The sequence below is a fragment of the Lucilia sericata genome, unplaced genomic scaffold (assembly GCF_015586225.1).
Source record: "Lucilia sericata isolate MDLA Ls3-8-SP2 unplaced genomic scaffold, ASM1558622v1 Contig002088F_arrow, whole genome shotgun sequence".
Lineage (NCBI taxonomy): Eukaryota > Metazoa > Arthropoda > Insecta > Diptera > Calliphoridae > Lucilia > Lucilia sericata.
In genome coordinates, this window is record NW_023995940.1 from 1 (window position 1) to 21,462 (window position 21,462).

General features: G+C 32.0%; 1 protein-coding gene across 1 annotated transcript; it reads right to left on the minus strand.

Annotated features, from left to right (window-relative positions):
- Positions 1–1,893: 1,893 nt before the first annotated feature.
- On the minus strand, positions 1,894–3,543 carry LOC119613362 (cell wall integrity and stress response component 1-like). The gene is made up of 2 exons (XM_037969381.1): positions 3,537–3,543; positions 1,894–2,628 (listed from the first exon to the last, which is right to left on the minus strand). Exons 1-2 carry the CDS (start codon positions 3,541–3,543, stop codon positions 1,982–1,984), a joined length of 654 nt encoding a protein of 217 aa, XP_037825309.1. The 3' UTR covers positions 1,894–1,981.
- Positions 3,544–21,462: the final 17,919 nt, after the last annotated feature.

Consider the following 21,462-nt stretch of genomic DNA (forward strand, 5'->3'; position numbering starts at 1 on the left):
ATAGTTCAGTTCTAGTTCAGTTCTAGTTCAGTTTTAGTTCAGTTTTAGTTCAGTTATAGTTCAGTTCTAGTTCAGTTCTAGTTCAGTTCTAGTTCAGTTCTAGTTCAGTTCTAGTTCAGTTCTAGTTCAGTGTTCTAGTTCAGTTCTAGTTCAGTTCTAGTTCAGTTCTAGTTCAGTTCTAGTTCAGTTCTAGTTCAGTTCTAGTTCAGTTCTAGTTCAGTTCTAGTTCAGTTCTAGTTCAGTTCTAGTTCAGTTCTAGTTCAGTTAGTTTTAGTTCAGTTATAGTTCAGTTATAGTTCAGTTCTAGTTCAGTTCTAGTTCAGTTCTAGTACAGTTCTAGTTCAGTTCTGGTGCAGTTCTAGTTCAGTTCTAGTTCTGTTCTAGTTCAGTTCTAGTTCAGTTCTAGTTCAGTTCTAGTTCAGTGTTCTAGTTCAGTTCTAGTTCAGTTCTAGTTCAGTTCTAGTTCAGTTCTAGTTCAGTTCTAGTTCAGTTCTAGTTCAGTTCTAGTTCAGTTCTAGTTCAGTTCTAGTTCAGTTCTAGTTCAGTTCTAGTTCAGTTTTAGTTCAGTTCTAGTTCAGTTTTAGTTCAGTTATAGTTCAGTTCAGTTCTAGTTCAGTTCTAGTTCAGTTCTAGTTCAGTTCTAGTTCAGTTCTAGTTCAGTTCTAGTTCAGTTCTAGTTCAGTTCTAGTTCAGTTCTAGTTCAGTTCTAGTTCAGTTCTAGTTCAGTTCTAGTTCAGTTCTAGTTCAGTTCTAGTTCAGTTCTAGTTCAGTTCTAGTTCAGTTCTAGTTCAGTTCTAGTTCAGTTCTAGTTCAGTTCTAGTTCAGTTCTAGTTCAGTTCTAGTTCAGTTCTAGTTCAGTTCTAGTTCAGTTCTAGTTCAGTTCTATATCAGTTCTAGTTCAGTTCTAGTTCAGTTCTAGTTCAGTTCTAGTTCAGTTCTAGTTCAGTTCTAGTTCAGTTCTAGTTCAGTTCTAGTTCAGTTCTAGTTCAGTTCTAGTTCAGTTCTAGTTCAGTTCTAGTTCAGTTATAGTTCAGTTCTAGTTCAGTTCTAGTTCAGTTCTAGTTCAGTTCTAGTTCAGTTCTAGTTCAGTTTTAGTTCAGTTATAGTTCAGTTATAGTTCAGTTATAGTTCAGTTCTAGTTCAGTTCCAGTTTTAGTTCAGTTATAGTTCAGTTCAGTTCAGTTCTAGTTCAGTTCTAGTTCAGTTCTAGTTCAGTTCTAGTTCAGTTCTAGTTCAGTTCTAGTTCAGTTCTAGTTCAGTTCTAGTTCAGTTCTAGTTCAGTTCTAGTTCAGTTCTAGTTCAGTTCTAGTTCAGTTCTAGTTCAGTTCTAGTTCAGTTCTAGTTCAGTTCTAGTTCAGTTCTAGTTCAGTTCTAGTTCAGTTCTAGTTCAGTTCTAGTTCAGTTCTAGTTCAGTTCTAGTTCAGTTCTAGTTCAGTTCTAGTTCAGTTCTAGTTCAGTTCTAGTTCAGTTCTAGTTCAGTTTTAGTTCAGTTCTAGTTCTAGTTCAGTTCTACTTCTAGTTTAGTTCTAGATCATCGAAGTATGTTTATATTAATGTGATTTTTATTAGTTTATATATTTTTCTAATCTCTGAAATTTTCCTTAATTTATAAAATTTCCCTTTAAAGGATTTTTTTATTTTATTGGAAATGAAATTTTTTTACCAAGATTAATTGAATTTTGATATAATTTTCGGTAAAATATTATGAAAAGCAATTTCTTTCAAAAAACGTTTGTCTTTTTTATTGTCTTTAAGAGTTTTTGTTTATAACTCCTTCCTAATCCAATAACCTTAAATAAAACAATTCCAATTTAGTTTTAACATATACATAGTATATGTATCTTGTTATATATACCTCATTCCCATATTAATCAGATTTAGAAATATTTGACAGATATTGCAAATTTGATTAGTAGGGGAACACCAAACATTTTATTTAATGTAAATAAAAGGCACCAATTTCAAAGCAATTACAAACAATCTAAGAACGACGTTTCCATGGTCTAAAAACACCACCACTGCCTTCGGCACTTGAACTACTACTAGCAGATGATGAAGACGATCCACCTAAAGATGATGAACTTGATGAGGAAGCAGATGAACTTGAGGAAGAGTATATGGGTACATTATTGCTGTTGAAACCTTGAGCATTGCCAAATATATTCGTATCATGATGATAACCGAACTTTGGACCCTCACGATGTTTATAACTTTCCTGTTTCATCATTTGATGTGATGAAATGCCACTGGCTGACTCACCACGAAAACCACCACCCATATGATGACTGCCATATGAAGGTGACTCGGGATTGTAGCCATGATGACTATATTTTGTACTGCCAGCTTTAAAGTTAGCACCATACAAGTACTGATTTTCATACCCCGATGGCAGAGAACCATAATCTCCGCGAGGACCCGAAGGCACATTTTGCCCAGCAACAAGTGGTGCAACAGCTGACTGTTGCACCACTTGCTGTTGATTGTTTATATTGATAATGGGAGAATTTTGATAATTCTCACCATGCAAACCATGACCATAAAGTTTGGAGTGAAGTTCATCGCGAATATGTGTAAGATCAAGCCACACCACGAAGAACCCACCAGCGAGGCGAAAAATATTAAGTTTACCTAAAAATTAAACAAAACTAATTATTTTTTGTTCTCAATATAAAATTACTCTTTTAACTTACCACTTTCATTTTCTTAATTTTAAATATGCTATAAACTCTTAGAGTCTTAAATTGTAACTGTCTAAAGAATCCTTAAATTGTTTAGCTATTTATACTAAGAACAGGTAAAATAGTGCCAACAAGGATTAGCTACAGGTATGTTAATTAGTTGGGTTTTCCCTGCAAATTTTATGGCAATTTGTTCGGTTTATTTGTATTTGTTTGCCTTGTCTATAACCCAAATTATCTCATATTTCTTGGAATTATGAATTTAAGTAATTTTTTCAACAAAAACAACATGACAAAATCACGCAGCTTTAATTAGTCAATGTGAATTTCTTTGTAAATTTTAGTCATGTATTAGGAAATTTTAGTTTTTATCTAAGGAAAATATGTTAAACACATGTATGTACACGCATCTTATGGTTAGGGTTACACTCAAAGAAAATTCAAGATGTGGAAAGTGTAAAATATTAGAATTCTTCTAATATTATTATAACTATGTATTTTGAATATTAAATAACGTTTTCTTGTCATCTCCAAAATCTCATAGTATGTAACATTATTGTTTCCTGCTGTGACCTTCAAGATCTATAGCGTGCGATGGGAGTTAAGATAAGAACCGTCTAGGCAAGCAGAAATTAAAGGAGGTTAATTGCAGTCAAAATTGTTTGAGAAAGTAATTCCATTCTAATCCTAATAGAATCACTTTTAACTCCATCACTTCTTGTATAAAAAAGAGATTCAATCATGAAGGTCAAAATTCTGCCCTTAGCGTATATAATCCTAATGGAATCACTTTTAACTCCATCAGTTTTTGTTTTTTGTATAAAAAAGAGATCAGTAGTTTATCTTCTGCATAATTACCCTTCATCATGAAGGTCAAAATTCTGCCCTTAGCCTTTTAAACTACAAACTTTTAGAACACTTAGAGCAATGAAACAATTCACAAAGTTTTTGTTTTTGTATAAAAAAGAGATTCAATCAGTAGTTCATATTCTGCATAAATCGAAATCCTTCATCATGCAGGTAAAAATCCTGCCTTTGGCGTATAGAGATCACTAACTAGATAGGACAAGCACCAGACCAATGAAAATGACAAGAAATAGGAACGAAGTCGCGGTTATTGCGAAAACATAGACCCGAACCAGAGCGAGGGAGAGGAAGAGGGAGGGGGGGGGAAGCGAACGAACGAACGAAAACGAAACGAACGAACGAACGAACGAACGAACGAACGAACGAACGAACGAACGAACGAACAACGAACGAAACGAACGAACGAACGAACGAACGAACGAACGAAACGAACGAACGAAGAACGAACGAACGAACGAACGAACGAACGAACGAACGAACGAACGAACGAAACAACGAACGAACGAACGAAACGAACGAAACGAACGACGAAGAACGAACGAACGAACGAACGAACGAACGAACGAACGAAACGAACGAAACGAACGAACGAACGAACGAACGAAACGAACGAACGAACGAACGAACGAAAGAACGAACGAAAGAACGAACGAACGAACGAACGAACGAAAACGAACGAACGAACGAAGGAACGAACGAACGAACGAACGAACGAACGAACGAACGAACGAACGAACGAAACGAACGAACGAACGAACGAACGAACGAACGAACGAACGAAACGAACGAACGAACGAACGAACGAACGAACGAAAGAAGAACGAACGAACGAACGAAACGAACGAACGAACGAACGAACGAACGAACGAACAAGAACGAACGAACGAACGAACGAACGAACGAACGAACGAACGAGAAAACGAACGAACGAACGAACGAACGAACAAAACGACGAACGAACGAACGAACGAAGAGAACGAACGAACGAACGAACGAACGAACGAACGAACGAACGAAACGAACGAAGAACGAACGAACGAACGAACGAACGAACGAACGAACGAAACGAACGAACGAACGAACGAAACGAACGAAACGAACGAACGAAAACGAACGAACGAAAACGAACGAACGAACGAACGAACGAACGAACGAACAACGAACGAACGAACGAACGAACGAACGAACGAACGAACGAACGAACGAAACGAAAACGAACGAACGAACGAAGAACGAACGAACGAACGAACGAACGAACGAACGAACGAACGAACGAACGAACGAAAAGACGAACGAACGAACGAACGAACGAACGAACGAACGAACGAACGAACGAACGAACGAACGAAACGAAACGAACGAACGAACGAACGAACGAACGAAAGAACGAACGAACGAACGAAAACGAACGAACGAACGAACGAACGAACGAACGAACGAACGAACGAAACGAACGAACGAACGAACGAACGAACGAAGAACGAACACGAACGAACGAACGAACGAACGACGAACGAACGAACGAACGAACGAACGAACGAAAGAACGAACGAACGAACGAACGAACGAACGAACGAAAGAACGAACGAACGAACAAGAACGAAAACGAACGAACGAACGAACGAACGAACGAACGAACGAACGAACGAACGAACGAACGAACGAACGAACGAACGAACGAAACGAAACGAAAAACGAACGAACGAACGAACGAACGAACGAACGAACGAACGAACGAACGAACGAACGAACGAACGAACGAACGAACGAACGAACGAAACGAACGAACGAACGAACGAACGAACGAACGAACGAAACGAACGAACGAACGAACGAACGAAGAACGAACGAACGAACGAACGAACGAACGAACGAACGAACGAACGAAAACGAACGAACGAACGAACGAACGAACGAACGAACGAACGAACGAACGAACGAACGAACAACGAACGAACGAACGAAACGAACGAACGAACGAACGAACGAACGAACGAACGAAACGAACGAACGAAAACGAACGAACGAACGAACGAACGAAGAACGAACGAACGAACGAACGAACGAACGAACGAAACTAACTAACGAACTAACTAAACGAACTAACTAACGAACGAACGAAACTAACTAACTAACTAACGAACTAACTAACACTAACTAACTAACTAACTACTAACTAACTAACTAACTAACTAACTAACTGACTAACTAACTAACTAACTAACTAACAAACTAACTAACTAACTAACTAACTAACTAACTAACTAACTAACTAACTAACTAACTTTCCGACCCCATAAAGTATTATAGGTTCACAACCATATGTATATTTGGACCCTTATAGATACGGAGACGATTGTCTTGTCTATTTGCCTGTCTGTTTGATATAATTTTCTGAATACGTCAGATATCTTCGGGATTCAAAGCTTCAATAATTCAGAGATGCGTTAGAGAAGTTTCCGTCCAAAAATGACGGAGATATATGCAAAAATCCGAGACCACCTCTGAAAATTTCATCAATATGACATTCTTTGCATGCTTCGACAAAAAAGCAACAACAACTTTGCTTATTTGAAAAAACGTATGTTTGGATGCTTGTAGGCTTTAATGCTTTGCGTATTTTTGTGTTTTCTTTCATCTGGCATTAATTGTTGTTGTTTTTGTTTTGTTATTGCGAAAAATAATGATAGAATCGAAAAACGAAATAAATTCAGTGTTGTGCTTAAACTACCAGATATTCCAAATATTTTTTCCTGAGCTTAAACTTTAAAAATGCTCGAATTAATAGTAAACTAGTAAATAACCCCTCACCTATACGTGTTTTGTTTACTTTCTTCTGTTTTTTTTTTTTTTGGAAAAATTATACAAAATTTAAAGCACAAACAAATTTGTATAACTCAAGGACATGATTATCCTTATCATAAGTTTGTGTTGCTTTTGTATTTACTTAGTTAAAGAAAACATGTGCTTTTAATTTCAAAAGAAATTGTAAATTTAATGAGGGTACACTATCTCAATACGAATTTGTTGTTTTAAGTTTTAGGGAAACGTTACGTGCCAAAAGAAAGTGTAAAAGTTTAATTTTATTTAAACAAGAAGAAATGCATTATGATTGTGTCATAAACAAATGTTATTACGCAAATGATTTATCTTTATTTTAATAATATTGATAAAGGGTGTATTGTAGATACTAATCAGGGCATTTAAATGGTGTTAAAGAAAGGGGTAATTTAAATTAATATAACTTTTAAATTGAAGCAATTGAAAGATATGGTGACTTTTTAAAATCCCTAAGTTTGTTGACTATAAATTTGTCCTCTCCAAGTAAAAAAATAGTTCAAGTGAAATGGAGCTGTATTCAAAAATCAGGTCATTAGTAAAATCCTACTAATGTTGCTATAACATTTGTTTTTTTCGCCTCAAATGTAAAAAGTCCTTGAATTAAGAAATAAACATGTGTTGAAATTATCCTTTAGAAATTCCTTAAAAACAAAAACTCTTACACTGATAATGAAATCAGGCAGTAAAATAAATGTACAACAAAAACAAAACTACTACTGTTCCACATTTTTTCCGAAAAAATATAATATTTCTACGTTGACAGTTAACTGTCAACTAAGTAGTAACCCAAAAGTACGACCAACAACAAAACTGCAACAATAACAACTTTAGGCAACAATTTAATAGAAAAAAAAAAAAAAACAAAAAAACAACAACAACAACAATAAAATCCACTAAATATTACTAAAGTGTAACTGTGATCATCATCAACATTTTTAAAAGAATTTTCAAGTAAAATCCTTTTTTTGTGTTTTTGTTGTTATCGTTTAGTTAGAAGAGATGATGGCGATGAAGGCAAAAATCTAGGTTGCTGGCACAACCAAAAAAAAATACAAAAACAAAAGAAGTAGTAACAACAACAACAACCCCACAGGTACAATGTGAGTGCTGACTACCATTTTTATTTTCGTGCAAATACATTGCAACGAACCCAGGGATGGAAAATACCCGACGGATCTTTGACATTTTTAGTAATAGTCTACAGACTACTTACGTCTACCGATACTTACGTAGACTAGTCTGTAGACAAGTCCATAGACTAGACCAAAGACTAGTTAACAGAATAGGTGATACTTCGTAGACTAATTAATAATATACTGATCCATTAACTAGTCAATAAACTTCTACATATATAAGTCAATAGAATAGTTCATAGACCAGCCAAGGTGTAGTCAATGGAGTAAGTAGTTCATACACCAATCAAAAACTTAGTCCATAGAGCAGTTAATAGAGTAATATATAGACAAATGAAACGAAGGGATAAGTTAATATATCGGTCTATAGAATAATTAATAGTTAGTTCATAGGCTAGTTAATAGATAGGTCCATAGCATATCATATAGACCAATCAATAGACTAGTTCATAGATTAGTTAATAGATTAGTCCATAGACTAGCCTACATACCAATAAATAGATTAATCCATAAACTAGCCAGTAGACTAGTCCACAGACTAGTCAGTAAACCAGTCAGTGGACTAGTCCATTAACAACTCTTTAGAGCAGCCCATAGACAAGTCAGAAAGTAGTACATAGACTAATCAATAGAATGAGCCATAGACTAGTTTATAGACTTGACAGTAGACTAGTCAGAAGACTAACCAACGGACTAGTCCATAGACTACTCTGTTGAATAGTTCATAGACTAGTCAATAAAGTAGTCCATATACTAATCAATGGAATGAACCACAGACTAGTCTATGTTCTAATAATGCATTAGTCAGTATACTAGTCTATAGACTAGTCGGTAGAGTCTATAGACTAGTATTGACTAGTTAGTGGACTAGTCCCTTGACTACTCTGGAGACTAAAAGATTAATTAGCCATAGGCTAGCCAATAGAATATCCAATAGAGTAGTCCAAAGGGTACATAAACTAGTCAGTAGACTATTCCTTATACTAGCCACTAGACCAGTCCATGGAATAGTCAATAGTCTAGTCAATAAATTAGTCAACAGACTAGTTCTTAGGGCCAATCTTTAGGTGAAAGATTAGCGATTAAATTAAAATTAATCCTCGAAAGATGTTTTTGAGTATTCAATTAGTTAATTTTGTTTGCAAGTTTAAGCGCCTAATGGAGGTGGTTTAATCTTAAGCACGAAATGCAAAATTGTAAACAGCTGATGCAAAAAAAAATAATAAAATTTTTATAAATATAAACATTAAAATGTTCTATTTATTGATTAGTATAAATTATGGACATTTCAAAATACATTTTTTTGTTTTTAATTTAAAGTTTTCATTAATTTTCATATTAAATTTACAATTGTCTACTTCTTTTTATAAAATATGCATTGTTTTGATAACAAACAGTGAAGTTTTCTGTTGTTTTGTATGGCAACACTGCGAAGTTTAATATTGTACTTAAAAACATCAAAGGGGATTAACATAAGATTAAATTTATTTTTAGATTAACTAATCTGATTATTAATTGGCATTTGATTACCATCTCAAAAACCCGCTCTTACACTACCCAATAGAATGGTCAATAGACTAGCCCATGGATTAGTCCATAGATTGATCCATAGACAAGTCCATATACCCATCAATAGACAAGTCCATGGACAATAAACAGTCGATAGACTAGTCTAAATTAGTCGATAAGAAGACTCCAACAAATTTCAACTTCCCATGCCTGCAACAAACTCTTGTTTTCCTCACGTAAAAGCAAAAAAAAAAAAAAACATACTACAGAAAAAACCAACCATCAAGTATTTATGTTGCAGTTTTAACAGGCAGCAGCAGCACAACAACAGCAACATCAATAAAATGTAAAAACATTTATAATTGTTGTTGCTGTTGTTTTGGTTGATGTTGTCACATTCATTTCATTTGATGTTTATTGTTGACTGTTATTTTTTTTTCATCATACTCTTCTTTCTCCTCTTCCATTACACTTTCACCATTTTGTTGTTTGTGCTGTTTGCGTTTTTCAACTAAAGTTACCGTTATATACCAGCAGCTGCTGCTGTTTGTGCAGTGATTTTTGTTATTATTTGTCTGTTTTGTTACGTGTTCATGTTGCTGTTGTTGTTATTTATATTGTGTTCATGATGTTTTTGTTGCTGTTGGTTTTGCCTGAATTGTTTTCATTTTCACTAGAGTATTTATTTGTTCTTTGCAATTTAATGAGTCGCAGTGGTGTTGTTATTGGTTGGTTGGGTGCTGTTATATGTCGTTTGTTGTTCTTTTTCTCTTCTTGTTCAAGATAATTATGATGATGCTGTATGATGACAATAATGATGTATGATTTGTTGATTTTTTTGCAGTTTTTTTCATTTTGTCAGGACATTGCAGATTTACTTGGTCTTTGTTGTTGTATTATTATTTTGTTTTCAATTAAAAACAGTCATGATTAAGAGAAATAAGGAGTCGTTTTGTATTATAATGAGAAATATTTATAAATTTTTAAGCAATTTTTTTTAGTATGAAGTGCATTAAACAATTCCTTGCATAATTAATTTTATTTTATAATTTATATTTTAATTTTGACATTTGGCATGTAAAGTGGAAAATGCTATAATTTCTGTTAGAATACATTAAGAACAAAAGTTATTCTAATTAAACTATAAAGATTTCAATGGAAATGTTAAGACATTTTCATAGGAAATGTTAAGACATTTTCATTGCAAATTTTAAGACATTTTCATAGAAAATTTTAAGACATTTTCATAGAAAATGTTAAGATATTTTTATAGAAAATGTTAAGACATTTTCATAGAAAATGTTAAGAAAGTTTCAAAGAAAATGTTAAAACATTTTCATAGAAAATCTTAAGACATTTTCATAGAAAATGTTAAGACATTTTCTTAGAAAATGTTAAGACATTTTCATAGAAAATGTTAAGACATTTCATAGAAAATGTTAAGACATTTTCATAGAAAATGTTAAGACATTTCATAGAAAATGTTAAGACATTTTCATAGAAAATGTTAAGACATTTTCATAGAAAATGTTAAGACATTTTCATAGAAAATGTTAAGACATTTTCATAGAAATGTTAAGACATTTTCATAGAAAATGTTAAGACATTTTCATAGAAAATGTTAAGAAATTTTCATAGAAAATGTAAAGACATTTTCATAGAAAATGTTAAGACATTTTCATAGAAAATGTTAAGACATTTTCATAGAAAATGTTAAGACATTTTCATAGAAAATGTTAAGACATTTTCATAGAAAATGTTAAGACATTTTCATAGAAAATGTTAAGACATTTTCATAGAAAATGTTAAGACATTTTCATAGAAAATCTTAAGACATTTTCATAGAAAATCTTAAGACATTTTCATAGAAAATCTTAAGACATTTTCATAAAAAATGTTAAGACTGTTTCAAAGAAAATGTTAAGACATTTTCATAGAAAATGTTAAGACATTTTCATAGAAAATGTTAATTAATTTTTTATAAAATGCTTATTTCTCAGATGAACTGATTTAGATTTTTCATTGTTCCCAAATTCTAATTTTTTTCGATCCATTTTTATCAATTTTAAATTCTTTAACATTTTCTCTTGCTTATCATACGCCATCATCCTTCTCATAGCTTTACAACAAACCAAACTGGGCAAAGGACATCGACTTATAGTTCTTGTATAAAGATTTTTTTTAGTTTTTCTCATTTTTTTTGGTGAAATTTTTGTGTTGATAATGACAAAAATATGAACTGAATGAAACCAAGCAGCAGATGAAAAATGAGCTTAAATATAAAATTCTGCCACCATCGACATATTTATTCAGGTTCCTTTGGGCACTTTCTCTCGGCTCCTCTGGCATTTTTCCTTCCTGCCGTAAAGGCTTGCATCGCCTTACTCTCCATCAACCATCCTGTCGTTGATAATTTTTGTATTGTAAAGCAAAACGTTGTTCTTGTTGTTTTATTGGAAAATAAGAAAAAAACTGTTTATCGGTATTAAGTGAATGAGAGAGATTTAAAACCTACAATAACATGGAAAGTAAATGGATGGATGGTTGGTTGGTTGGCTGGACAAATGGATGCATTATAGTTCTTCTGTTGTCCACTACTTTTGGGCGGATAGACAGACGGACATAGTCATTGCTGGCTGTATTTTAAGTACATATTAGTATCAGTTGTTTTCGTTCAATTGAAAAGGATTATTGAATAAGCAACTACAACAAAAACAACATTAATATCAGTATCAATGATTCTTTTTCTCATTTTTTTTTTTTTTGTTATTTTAATCCTTTCTTTCATTAGCGAAAAAAATATATAAAAATGTTACTTAAAGCCACACGAGAGCAAAAAAAAAAAACTAAACAAAAAATCATCAATAAGAAAAAGTACTAAAAATGAAAACTTTTAACTATAATCTCTAGTTCCTTGCCTCTCTCTTTCCACCTCCTCCTTCATTTCTTGGACTTTGTGTTCATTTTTAAAACTATTTGGGCATTTTTTCCATTAAACAACTAGAAAACGAGCATAATATTTTCTAGGTTTTTAGATTAAATGGGGGATTTTAAGAACATAGAGAAAAAAGAAAGAGGCATTAAGTTTTCATTACATTTGTTTTAGATTTATTAGAAAATTTAAAAGCACCAGCTAACAAAGAAATTAGAACTTTTTTTATTATAAATTTCATGTCAAATTAGTTGGGTTTTTAGCACAATTTTTAAATGATTAAAAAAAGGAGAATATGTTTATAGAAAGGTTCACATGTGCCACTAAACTAAATAGAAAATATTGTACAAATTTTGAATGAAAATTTTTAAAATTAAAAGTTCTAGGAAAACTTCCATGAAATTTTCTGAAGAAAATGTCTTAACGCTATGTAAAAAAATGTCTAAACATTTTCTACAAAAAATTTCTATGAAAGTTTCTTTATATTTTCTATGAAAATGTCAGATAAAATTGTTTTCTATACAAATGTCTTAAGATTTGCTATGAAAATGTATTAACATTTACTGTGAAAATGTCTTAACATTTGCTATGTAAATGTCTTAACATTTGCTATGAAAATGTCTTAACATTTTCTATGAAAATGTCTTAACATTTGCTATGAAAATGTCTTAACATTTGCTATGAAAATGTCTTAACATTTGCTATGAAAATGTCTTAACATTTGCTATGAAAATGTCTTAACATTTGCTATGAAAATGTCTTAACATTTTCTATGAAAATGTCTTAACATTTTCTATGTCTTAACATTTTCTATGAAAATCTTAAGACATTTTCATCTAACCTTAACATTTTCTATGAAAATGTCTTAACATTTTCTATGAAAATGTCTTAACATTTTCTATGAAAATGTCTTAACATTTTCTATGAAAATGTCTTAACATTTTCTATGAAAATGTCTTAACATTTTCTATGAAAATGTCCTAACATTTTCTATGAAAATGTCTTAACATTTTCTATGAAAATGTCTTAACATTTTCCATGAAAATGTCTTAACATTTTCTATGAAAATGTCTTAACATTTTCTATGAAAATGTCTTAACATTTTCTATGAAAATGTCTTAACATTTTCTATGAAAATGTCTTAACATTTTCTATGAAAATGTCTTAACACTTTCTATGAAAATGTCTTAACACTTTCTATGAAAATGTCTTAACACTTTCTATGAAAATGTCTTAACATTTTCTATGAAAATGTCTTAACATTTTCTATGAAATGTCTTAACATTTCTATGAAAATGTCTTAACATTTTCTATGAAAATGTCTTAACATTTTCTATGAAAATGTCTTAACATTTTCTATGAAAATGTCTTAACATTTTCTATGAAAATGTCTTAACATTTTCTATGAAAATGTCTTAACATTTTCTATGAAAATGTCCTTAACATTTTCTATGAAAATGTCTTAACATTTTCTATGAAAATGTCTTAACATTTTCTATGAAAATGTCTTAACATTTTCTATGAAAATGTCTTAACATTTTCTATGAAAATGTCTTAACATTTTCTATGAAAATGTCTTAACATTTTCTATGAAAATGTCAAATGTCTTAACATTTTCTATGAAAATGTCTTAACATTTTCTATGAAAATGTCTTAACATTTTCTATGAAAATGTCTTAACATTTTCTATGAAAATGTCTTAACATTTTCTATGAAAATGTCTTAACATTTTCTATGAAAATGTCTTAACATTTTCTATGAAAATGTCTTAACATTTTCTATGAAAATGTCTTAACATTTTCTATGAAAATGTCTTAACATTTTCTATGAAATGTCTTAACATTTTCTATGAAAATGTCTTAACATTTTCTATGAAAATGTCTTAACATTTTTTATGAAATGTGATAACATTTACTATGAAAATGTCTTAATATTTTCTATGAAAATGTCTTAACATTTTCTATGAAAATGTCTTAACATTTTCTATGAAAATGTCTTAACATTTTCTATGAAAATGTCTTAACATTTTCTATGAAAATGTCTTAACATTTTCTATGAAAATGTCTTAACATTTTTTATGAAAATGTGATAACATTTACTATGAAAATGTCTTAATATTTTCTATGAAAATGTCTTAACATTTTCTATGAAAATATCTTAACATGTTCTATGAAAATATCTTAACATGTTCTATGAAATGTCTTAACATTTTGGTAAGGATATGTTTTAAATTTCTGTGTAAAAGAGGCCTTTAACTGTTGTTATGTTTAAAATTTGACCTGCTGATCTAGATACTTAAACCTAGTGGTGACATTTTGTTCATAACAAATAGTATATTGTTTATCTTCCTTAACTCCGTATGACTTTCTTTCGTTATTTCCATTTAAATTGACCCAATTGTATAGAAAGAGTTGAGTTTATTTAAATTGTGCATCAATGAAATTAATTTTTAATTAACATTTAAATGACTTTTAACAGAGTAACAGTTTTTTCTACAAATCAATTTTCTGTCGGCCACAATTGTTTATTTTTTTGTCTCTCATTCAGCATTTCAGAGCAGTGGGGGGCATAATTGTAGCAGTATTTAGAGATAAACTGCAGCAATTTATAAATTTATTAGGAAATTAGAACAAAATTTTAAGACACACATACATACGAACATTTGCTTCATGTTTCTTTTCTATTCCTCAAACTTATGTTGTCCTATTTTGACTTTTTCAAATGGTACTCAGCCTCAACGAAGGAAGTGCTTCCATAAAAGGAATGTAATATATGACAAATTAATACTCAATCACAATTTTCCCAAAGCCAGCCTCCTATAAACTATTGGTCTCTTTGTGGGATCCTTTAGGTGTGACACAAACATTTTGTACATTTTCAGTTTTACTGCAAAATTTTGATTGTTAATTTACAAATGTCTGTAGACGAGTGAAAGTGTTTGTATGCATGTTCTCGTAATTCGTTCAATCAAATATTGAATTTGTTGTTCCAGACTTTGTGGGTTTTTAGTGTGAGTATTTAGAATTTGACAAGATGTTTTTCAGACTACAAAGTTAAATTTTACAATGTAGTAAATAATTTATGTATTAGAAAATTGATTGACATTGTAATGCAATTAACAAAGAACTTTTCATCAACATGAGCTATCGATTACGAAATTGTTAATGACAACAAAGGTAAACGAAGAAGAAACGTACATTGATGGAGATTAAAGATTTCAAATTCAAAGTGTAGGAAAAGCAATGAAAATACTTTGAAAATAAAATTATAACATGTTCGACATCATTTGTAGCAATTTTGATGTCAAGATATTTTCATGTTTTGGCGTCAAGACATTTTTATGTTTTGATGTCGAACCATTATCAAAGAAAATGCATTTATGTCAAGACATTAATAGACAATTTTTAGTTTTAGTTCAGTTCTAGTTCAATTCTAGTTCAGTTCCAGTTCAGTTCTAGTTCAGTTCTAGTTCAGTTCTAGTTCAGTTCTAGTTCAGTTCTAGTTCAGTTCTAGTTCAGTTCTAGTTCAGTTCTAGTTCAGTTTTAGTTCAGTTCTAGTTCAGTTCTAGTTCAGTTCTAGTTCAGTTCTAGTTCAGTTCTAGTAGTTCAGTTATAGTTCAGTTCTAGTTCAGTTCTAGTTCAGTTCTAGTTCCGTTCTAGTTCAGTTCTAGTTCAGTTCTAGTTCAGTTCTAGTTCAGTTCTAGTCAGTTCTAGTTCAGTTCTAGTCAGTTCTAGTTCAGTTCTAGTTCAGTTCTAGTTCAGTTCTAGTTCAGTTCTAGTTCAGTTCTAGTTCAGTTCTAGTTCAGTTCTAGTCAGTTCTAGTTCAGTTCGTTCAGTTCCCCAGTTCTAGTTCAGTTCTAGTCAGTTCTAGTTCAGTTCTAGTTCAGTTCTAGTTCAGTTCTAGTTCAGTTCTAGTTCAGTTCTAGTTCAGTCTAGTTCAGTCTAGTTCAGTTCTAGTTCAGTTCTAGTTCAGTTCTAGTTCAGTTCTAGTCAGTTCTAGTTAGTTCTAGTTCAGTTCTAGTTCAGTTCTAGTTCAAGTTCTAGTTCAGTTCTAGTTCAGTTCTCAGTTCAGTTCTAGTTTCAGTTCTAGTTTAGTTCTAGTTCAGTTCTAGTTCAGTTCTAGTTCAGTTCTAGTTCAGTTCTAGTTCAGTTCTAGTTCAGTTCTAGTTCAGTTCTAGTTCAGTTCTAGTTCAGTTCTAGTTCAGTTCTAGTTCAGTTCTAGTTCAGTTCTAGTTCAGTTCTAGTTCAGTTCTAGTTCAGTTCTAGTTCAGTTCTAGTTCAGTTCTAGTTCAGTTCTAGTTAGTTCTAGTTCAGTTCTAGTTCAGTTCTAGTTCAGTTCTAGTTCAGTTCTGGTTCAGTTCTAGTTCAGTTCTAGTTCAGTTCTAGTTCAGTTCTAGTTCAGTTCTAGTTCAGTTCTAGTTCAGTTCTAGTTCAGTTCTAGTTCAGTTCTAGTTCAGTTCTAGTTCAGTTCTAGTTCAGTTCTAGTTCAGTTCTAGTTCAGTTCTAGTTCAGTTTAGTTCAGTTTAGTTCAGTTCTAGTTCAGTTCTAGTTCAGTTCTAGTTCAGTTCTAGTTCAGTTCTAGTTCAGTTCTAGTTCAGTTCTAGTTCAGTTCTAGTTCCGTTCTAGTTCAGTTCTAGTTCTAGTTCTAGTTCAGTTCTAGTTCAGTTCTAGTTCAGTTCTAGTTCAGTTCTAGTTCAGTTCTAGTTCAGTTCTAGTTCAGTTCTAGTTCAGTTCTAGTTCAGTTCTAGTTCAGTTCTAGTTCAGTTCTAGTTCAGTTCTAGTTCAGTTCTAGTTCAGTTCTAGTTCAGTTCTAGTCAGTTCTAGTTAAGTTCTGGTATCAAAATGTTCTTTTATTTCGTACATACAAATCCTTAAGACTTATCATGCATTTCATGTCATAATCATCATTATCATCAGCTGCTGCCGCATGACATCCAAAACCAAAAAAGAAAATGAAGCAGAATTATATTTCTAAACATTCAGAACTTTAAAGTGTCTTACGATGTAAGTTTTCACTTTATATTTGTTTTAACTCCTATTTCTTTCTTAAACGCTTCAGTTGATTTTATGCAACATCATTTCAGCACTTGTTCTTTAACTTCATTTTATCATTTAGAACTGCATAGAGCGACCGACCCACTTCTACTTCTTCTTTCACACAAGCACACATCGCCATACTACTACTCCACGTATCACTGACACAGACAAGGACAATGCGCCACATCATTTTTGCAACGGAAATGCAAATCAAAAATAAACAAACAAAAAATGGTAACACAACAACAAATACCAACAGAAATATGCTGAAAAATAAAACCAAACCTAAATATAAAGGCTGCGAAATAAATTATTGTTTATTTTTCTTTAAATCGCAACTAGAAAATATGTATAACGAGTTGAGTGCGGATTTTGTGGAAAAGTTAAAAAATAAAGAAATTGAATTTAACTCGAATGAATGTTAAATCCTTTAAAAGGAATAGTCTGCAATTGAGAGATGTCAAAACATTTATAAAGAGTAATTGAACTAGAACTGAACTAGAACTGAAGTAGAACTTAACTAGAACTGAACTAGAACTGAACTAGAACTGAAGAACTGAACTAGAACTGAACTAGAACTGAACTAGAACTGAACTAGAACTGAACTAGAACTGAACTAGAACTGAACTAGAACTGAACTAGAACTGAACTAGAACTGAACTAGAACTGAACTAGAACTGAACTAGAACTAGAACTGAACTAGAACTAGAACTGAACTAGAACTGAACTGAACTAGAACTGAACTAGAACTAGAACTGAACTAGAACTGAACTAGAACTGAACTAGAACTGAACTAGAACTGAACTAGAACTGAACTAGAACTGAACTAGAACTGAACTAGAACTGAACTAGAACTGAACTAGAACTGAACTAGAACTGAACTAGAACTGAACTAGAACTGAACTAGAACTGAACTAGAACTGAACTAGAACTGAACTAGAACTGAACTAGAACTGAACTAGAACTGAACTAGAACTGAACTAGAACTAAAACTGAACTAGAACTGAACTAAAACTGAACTAGAACTGAACTAAAACTGAACTAAAACTGAACTAAAACTGAACTAGATCTGAACTAGAACTGAACTTAACTAGAACGGAACTAGAACTGAACTACAACTGAACTAGAACTGAACTAGAACTGAACTAGAGCTGGACTAGAGCTGAACTAAAACTGAACTAGAACTGAACTAGAACTGAACTAGAACTGAACTAGAACTGAACTAGAACTGAACTAGAACTGAACTAGAAATGAACTAGAACTGAACTAAACTAGATCTGAACCGAAGCCTTCTCTTATAAAGTTTAAGTCTTTTTTGTTACTTGGTTTTCTGAAGTCGATCTGGTTAAGTTTTTCTTTGGATCACGTTGATCATTTTTACTTCTTCTCCATTTTGTATAACTATTATTCTCCCCCTAAGTTAATGTCCACAAGAAGTTTGTTCAAAGCTTAAATTTTAAACTTAATTGTCCAGTTATATATGTAAACACAAGTATTTTTAATAATAAATTACTCTGAAACTTATTTAAATACTTCAAGTTTATGTTTACGAATAAATATTAAAACTTCCTCTACAAATAATCTTTAACTCTTTTTTTTCAACTACTTAAAACTTGGTTTTTTAAATACTTTTTTCTTGTTTTAAACCCTTAGTCCCACTCATAAATGACTAACTTTATAATGAACTTGTAATATTTTTAAAAAATTATTTTTCTTTTGTTTTAATTCTTCGGCATTCACTACAGTTTATCTTTAACTTGTTCGTTCTTATTAAGAGTTTTTGTTGTCGTTGTAATTTATGCCCCTTAATATCATTTCAAAAATTGCATTTTCAAAGTCATCCACGAACCAACCAATTCAGAGTACTTGTAGTATTATGATGATGATGACAAGCACTATAATCATCTTTATATTGTGACCCCAACACTTGAGTTTAACTAACAACATTAATTTTGTCCAAGTGAGCCCTTCCTGTCCTGTCCGACTGCTGCCTATTTTGTTCATCGCCTTCTCCTCTGCTTGTAAATACTTTGTCAGTTTCCATTTTTTTGTTTCTTTAATTTTATTGCCTCCGACAAAAGTTGACACGCGTTTGCTGGCAAAATAGTCTGAGGAAGAGTACAAGGTGTTGACGGTGTCGTTGTTGTTTGGCACTGGCCTTTAACTGTATAAAATTGCTAGATCGTGGCTGTGCTGTCATAATCTTTTCGATGGCAAAAAAGTGTCAAGAAATTTATTCGTTTAGTATTTTTGCCATTTTATCGTCATTAGCAAGTCAAATAGGATTCGGATAAGTGCATGTTAAAACGTGTTTGCCTTACAGTGGTAACAGAAACGGAAATTGAAAGGACATAACAATATATTTCCATGTTTAACTTTAGCTCCACTGTCTTTGTCTATAATTTAATAATGGAACATCACTTGAAAACTAATTGTAAAAGTCGTTTTTATACATTTTTTTTTGTAATTTTTTATTGCTGTTGCAAATTTAAACAATTACAACACTAAAAGTTTTTCCGTTCTTATTGTCCATTTTGATTTTCTTGTTTTTTCTTGCAACAAAAGGTAAACCTATTGCAATTCATGCTGATGCATGCCTCTTTATTACACGAAATCTTTTGTTTTAAGCACCTAAACTGCTGCTTTCAATAACAATTTATATATTTTATTGATTACTATTTAATAGAAATTGAAAAAGAACAAAAGGTGTAGAAGCTTTTTTCATTGGTAGAGAAAACAATTTAAGCTGTTAATATAATGGTGCTTAGGACCTCTTAACATAAAGTGGCAGGACGTTTTAATATTATGTAACTTGTTAGATGGTGTAAAATGTTCGTTAGTTTCAAAACTAAAATCCTGTTTTAGTGGTGAGATTTTAAAAATCTCTTAGTTAGTCTAGTCTGTGGTCTAGTTTATAGTCTATGCTGTAGTGTAGTCTAGTCTGTAGTCTAGTTTATAGTCTATGCTGTAGTGTAGTCTATAGTCTAATCTTTAGTCTAGTCTGACCTATAGTATAGCCTATAGTCTAGTCTATAGTCTAGTCTATAGTCTAGTCTATAGTCTAGTCTATAGTCTAGTCTATAGTCTAGTCTATAGTCTAGTCTATAGTCTAGTCTATAGTCTATCTAGTCTAATAGTCTAGTCTATAGTCTAGTCTATAGTCTAGTCTATAGTCTAGTCTATAGTCTAGTCTATAGTCTAGTCTATAGTCTAGTCTATAGTCTAGTCTATAGTAGTCTAGTCTATAGTCTAGTCTATAGTCTAGTCTATAGTCTAGTCTATAGTCTAGTCTATAGTCTAGTCTATAGTCTAGTCTATAGTCTAGTCTATAGTCTAGTCAATAGTCTAGTCTATAGTCTAGTCTATAGTCTAGTCTATAGTCTAGTCTATAGTCTAGTCTATAGTCTAGTCTATAGTCTAGTCTATAGTCTAGTCTATAATCTAGTCTATAGTCTAGTCTATAGTCTAGTCTATAGTCTAGTCTATAGTCTAGTCTATAGTCTAGTCTATAGTCTAGTCTATAGTCTAGTCTATAGTCTAGTCTATAGTCTAGTCTATAGTCTAGTCTATAGTAGTCTATAGTCTAGTCTATAGTCTAGTCTAGTCTACTTAGTCTAAGTCTAGTCTATAGTCTAGTCTATAGTCTAGTCTATCGTCTAGTCTATAGTCTAGTCTATAGTCTAGTCTATAGTTCTAGTCTATATGTCTAGTCTATAGCCTAGTCTATAGTCTAGTATATAGTCTAGTCTATAGTCTAGTCTATAGTCTAGTCTATAGTCTAGTCTATAGTCTAGTCTATAGTCTAGTCTATAGTCTAGTCTATAGTCTAGTCTAAGTTAGTCTAGTCTATAGTCTAGTCTATAGTCTAGTCTAGTATAGTCTAGTCTATAGTCTAGTCTATAGTCTAGTCTATAGTCTAGTCTATAGTCTAGTCTATAGTCTAGTCTATAGCTAGTCCATAGTCTAGTCTATAGTCTAGTCTATAGTCTAGTCTATAGTCTAGTCTATAGCCTAGTCTATAGTCTAGTCTATAGTCTAGTCTATAGTATAGTCTATGTCTAGTCTATAGTATAGTCTATAGTCTAGTCTATAGTCTAGTCTATAGTCTAGTCTATAGTCTAAGTCTATAGTCTATAGTCTAGTCTATAGTCTAGTCTATAGTCTAGTCTATAGTCTAGTCTATAGTCTAGTCTATAGTCTAGTCTAAAGTCTAGTCTATAGTCTAGTCTATAGTCTAGTCTATAGTCTATAGTCTAGTCTAGTCTATAGTCTAGTCTATAGTCTAGTCTATAGTCTAGTCTATAGTCTAGTCTATAGTCTAGTCTATAGTCTAGTCTATAGTCTAGTCTATAGTCTAGTCTATAGTCTAGTCTATAGTCTAGTCTATAGTCTAGTCTATAGTCTAGTCTATAGTCTAGTCTATAGTCTAGTCTATAGTCTAGTCTAGTCTAGTCTAGAGTCTAGTA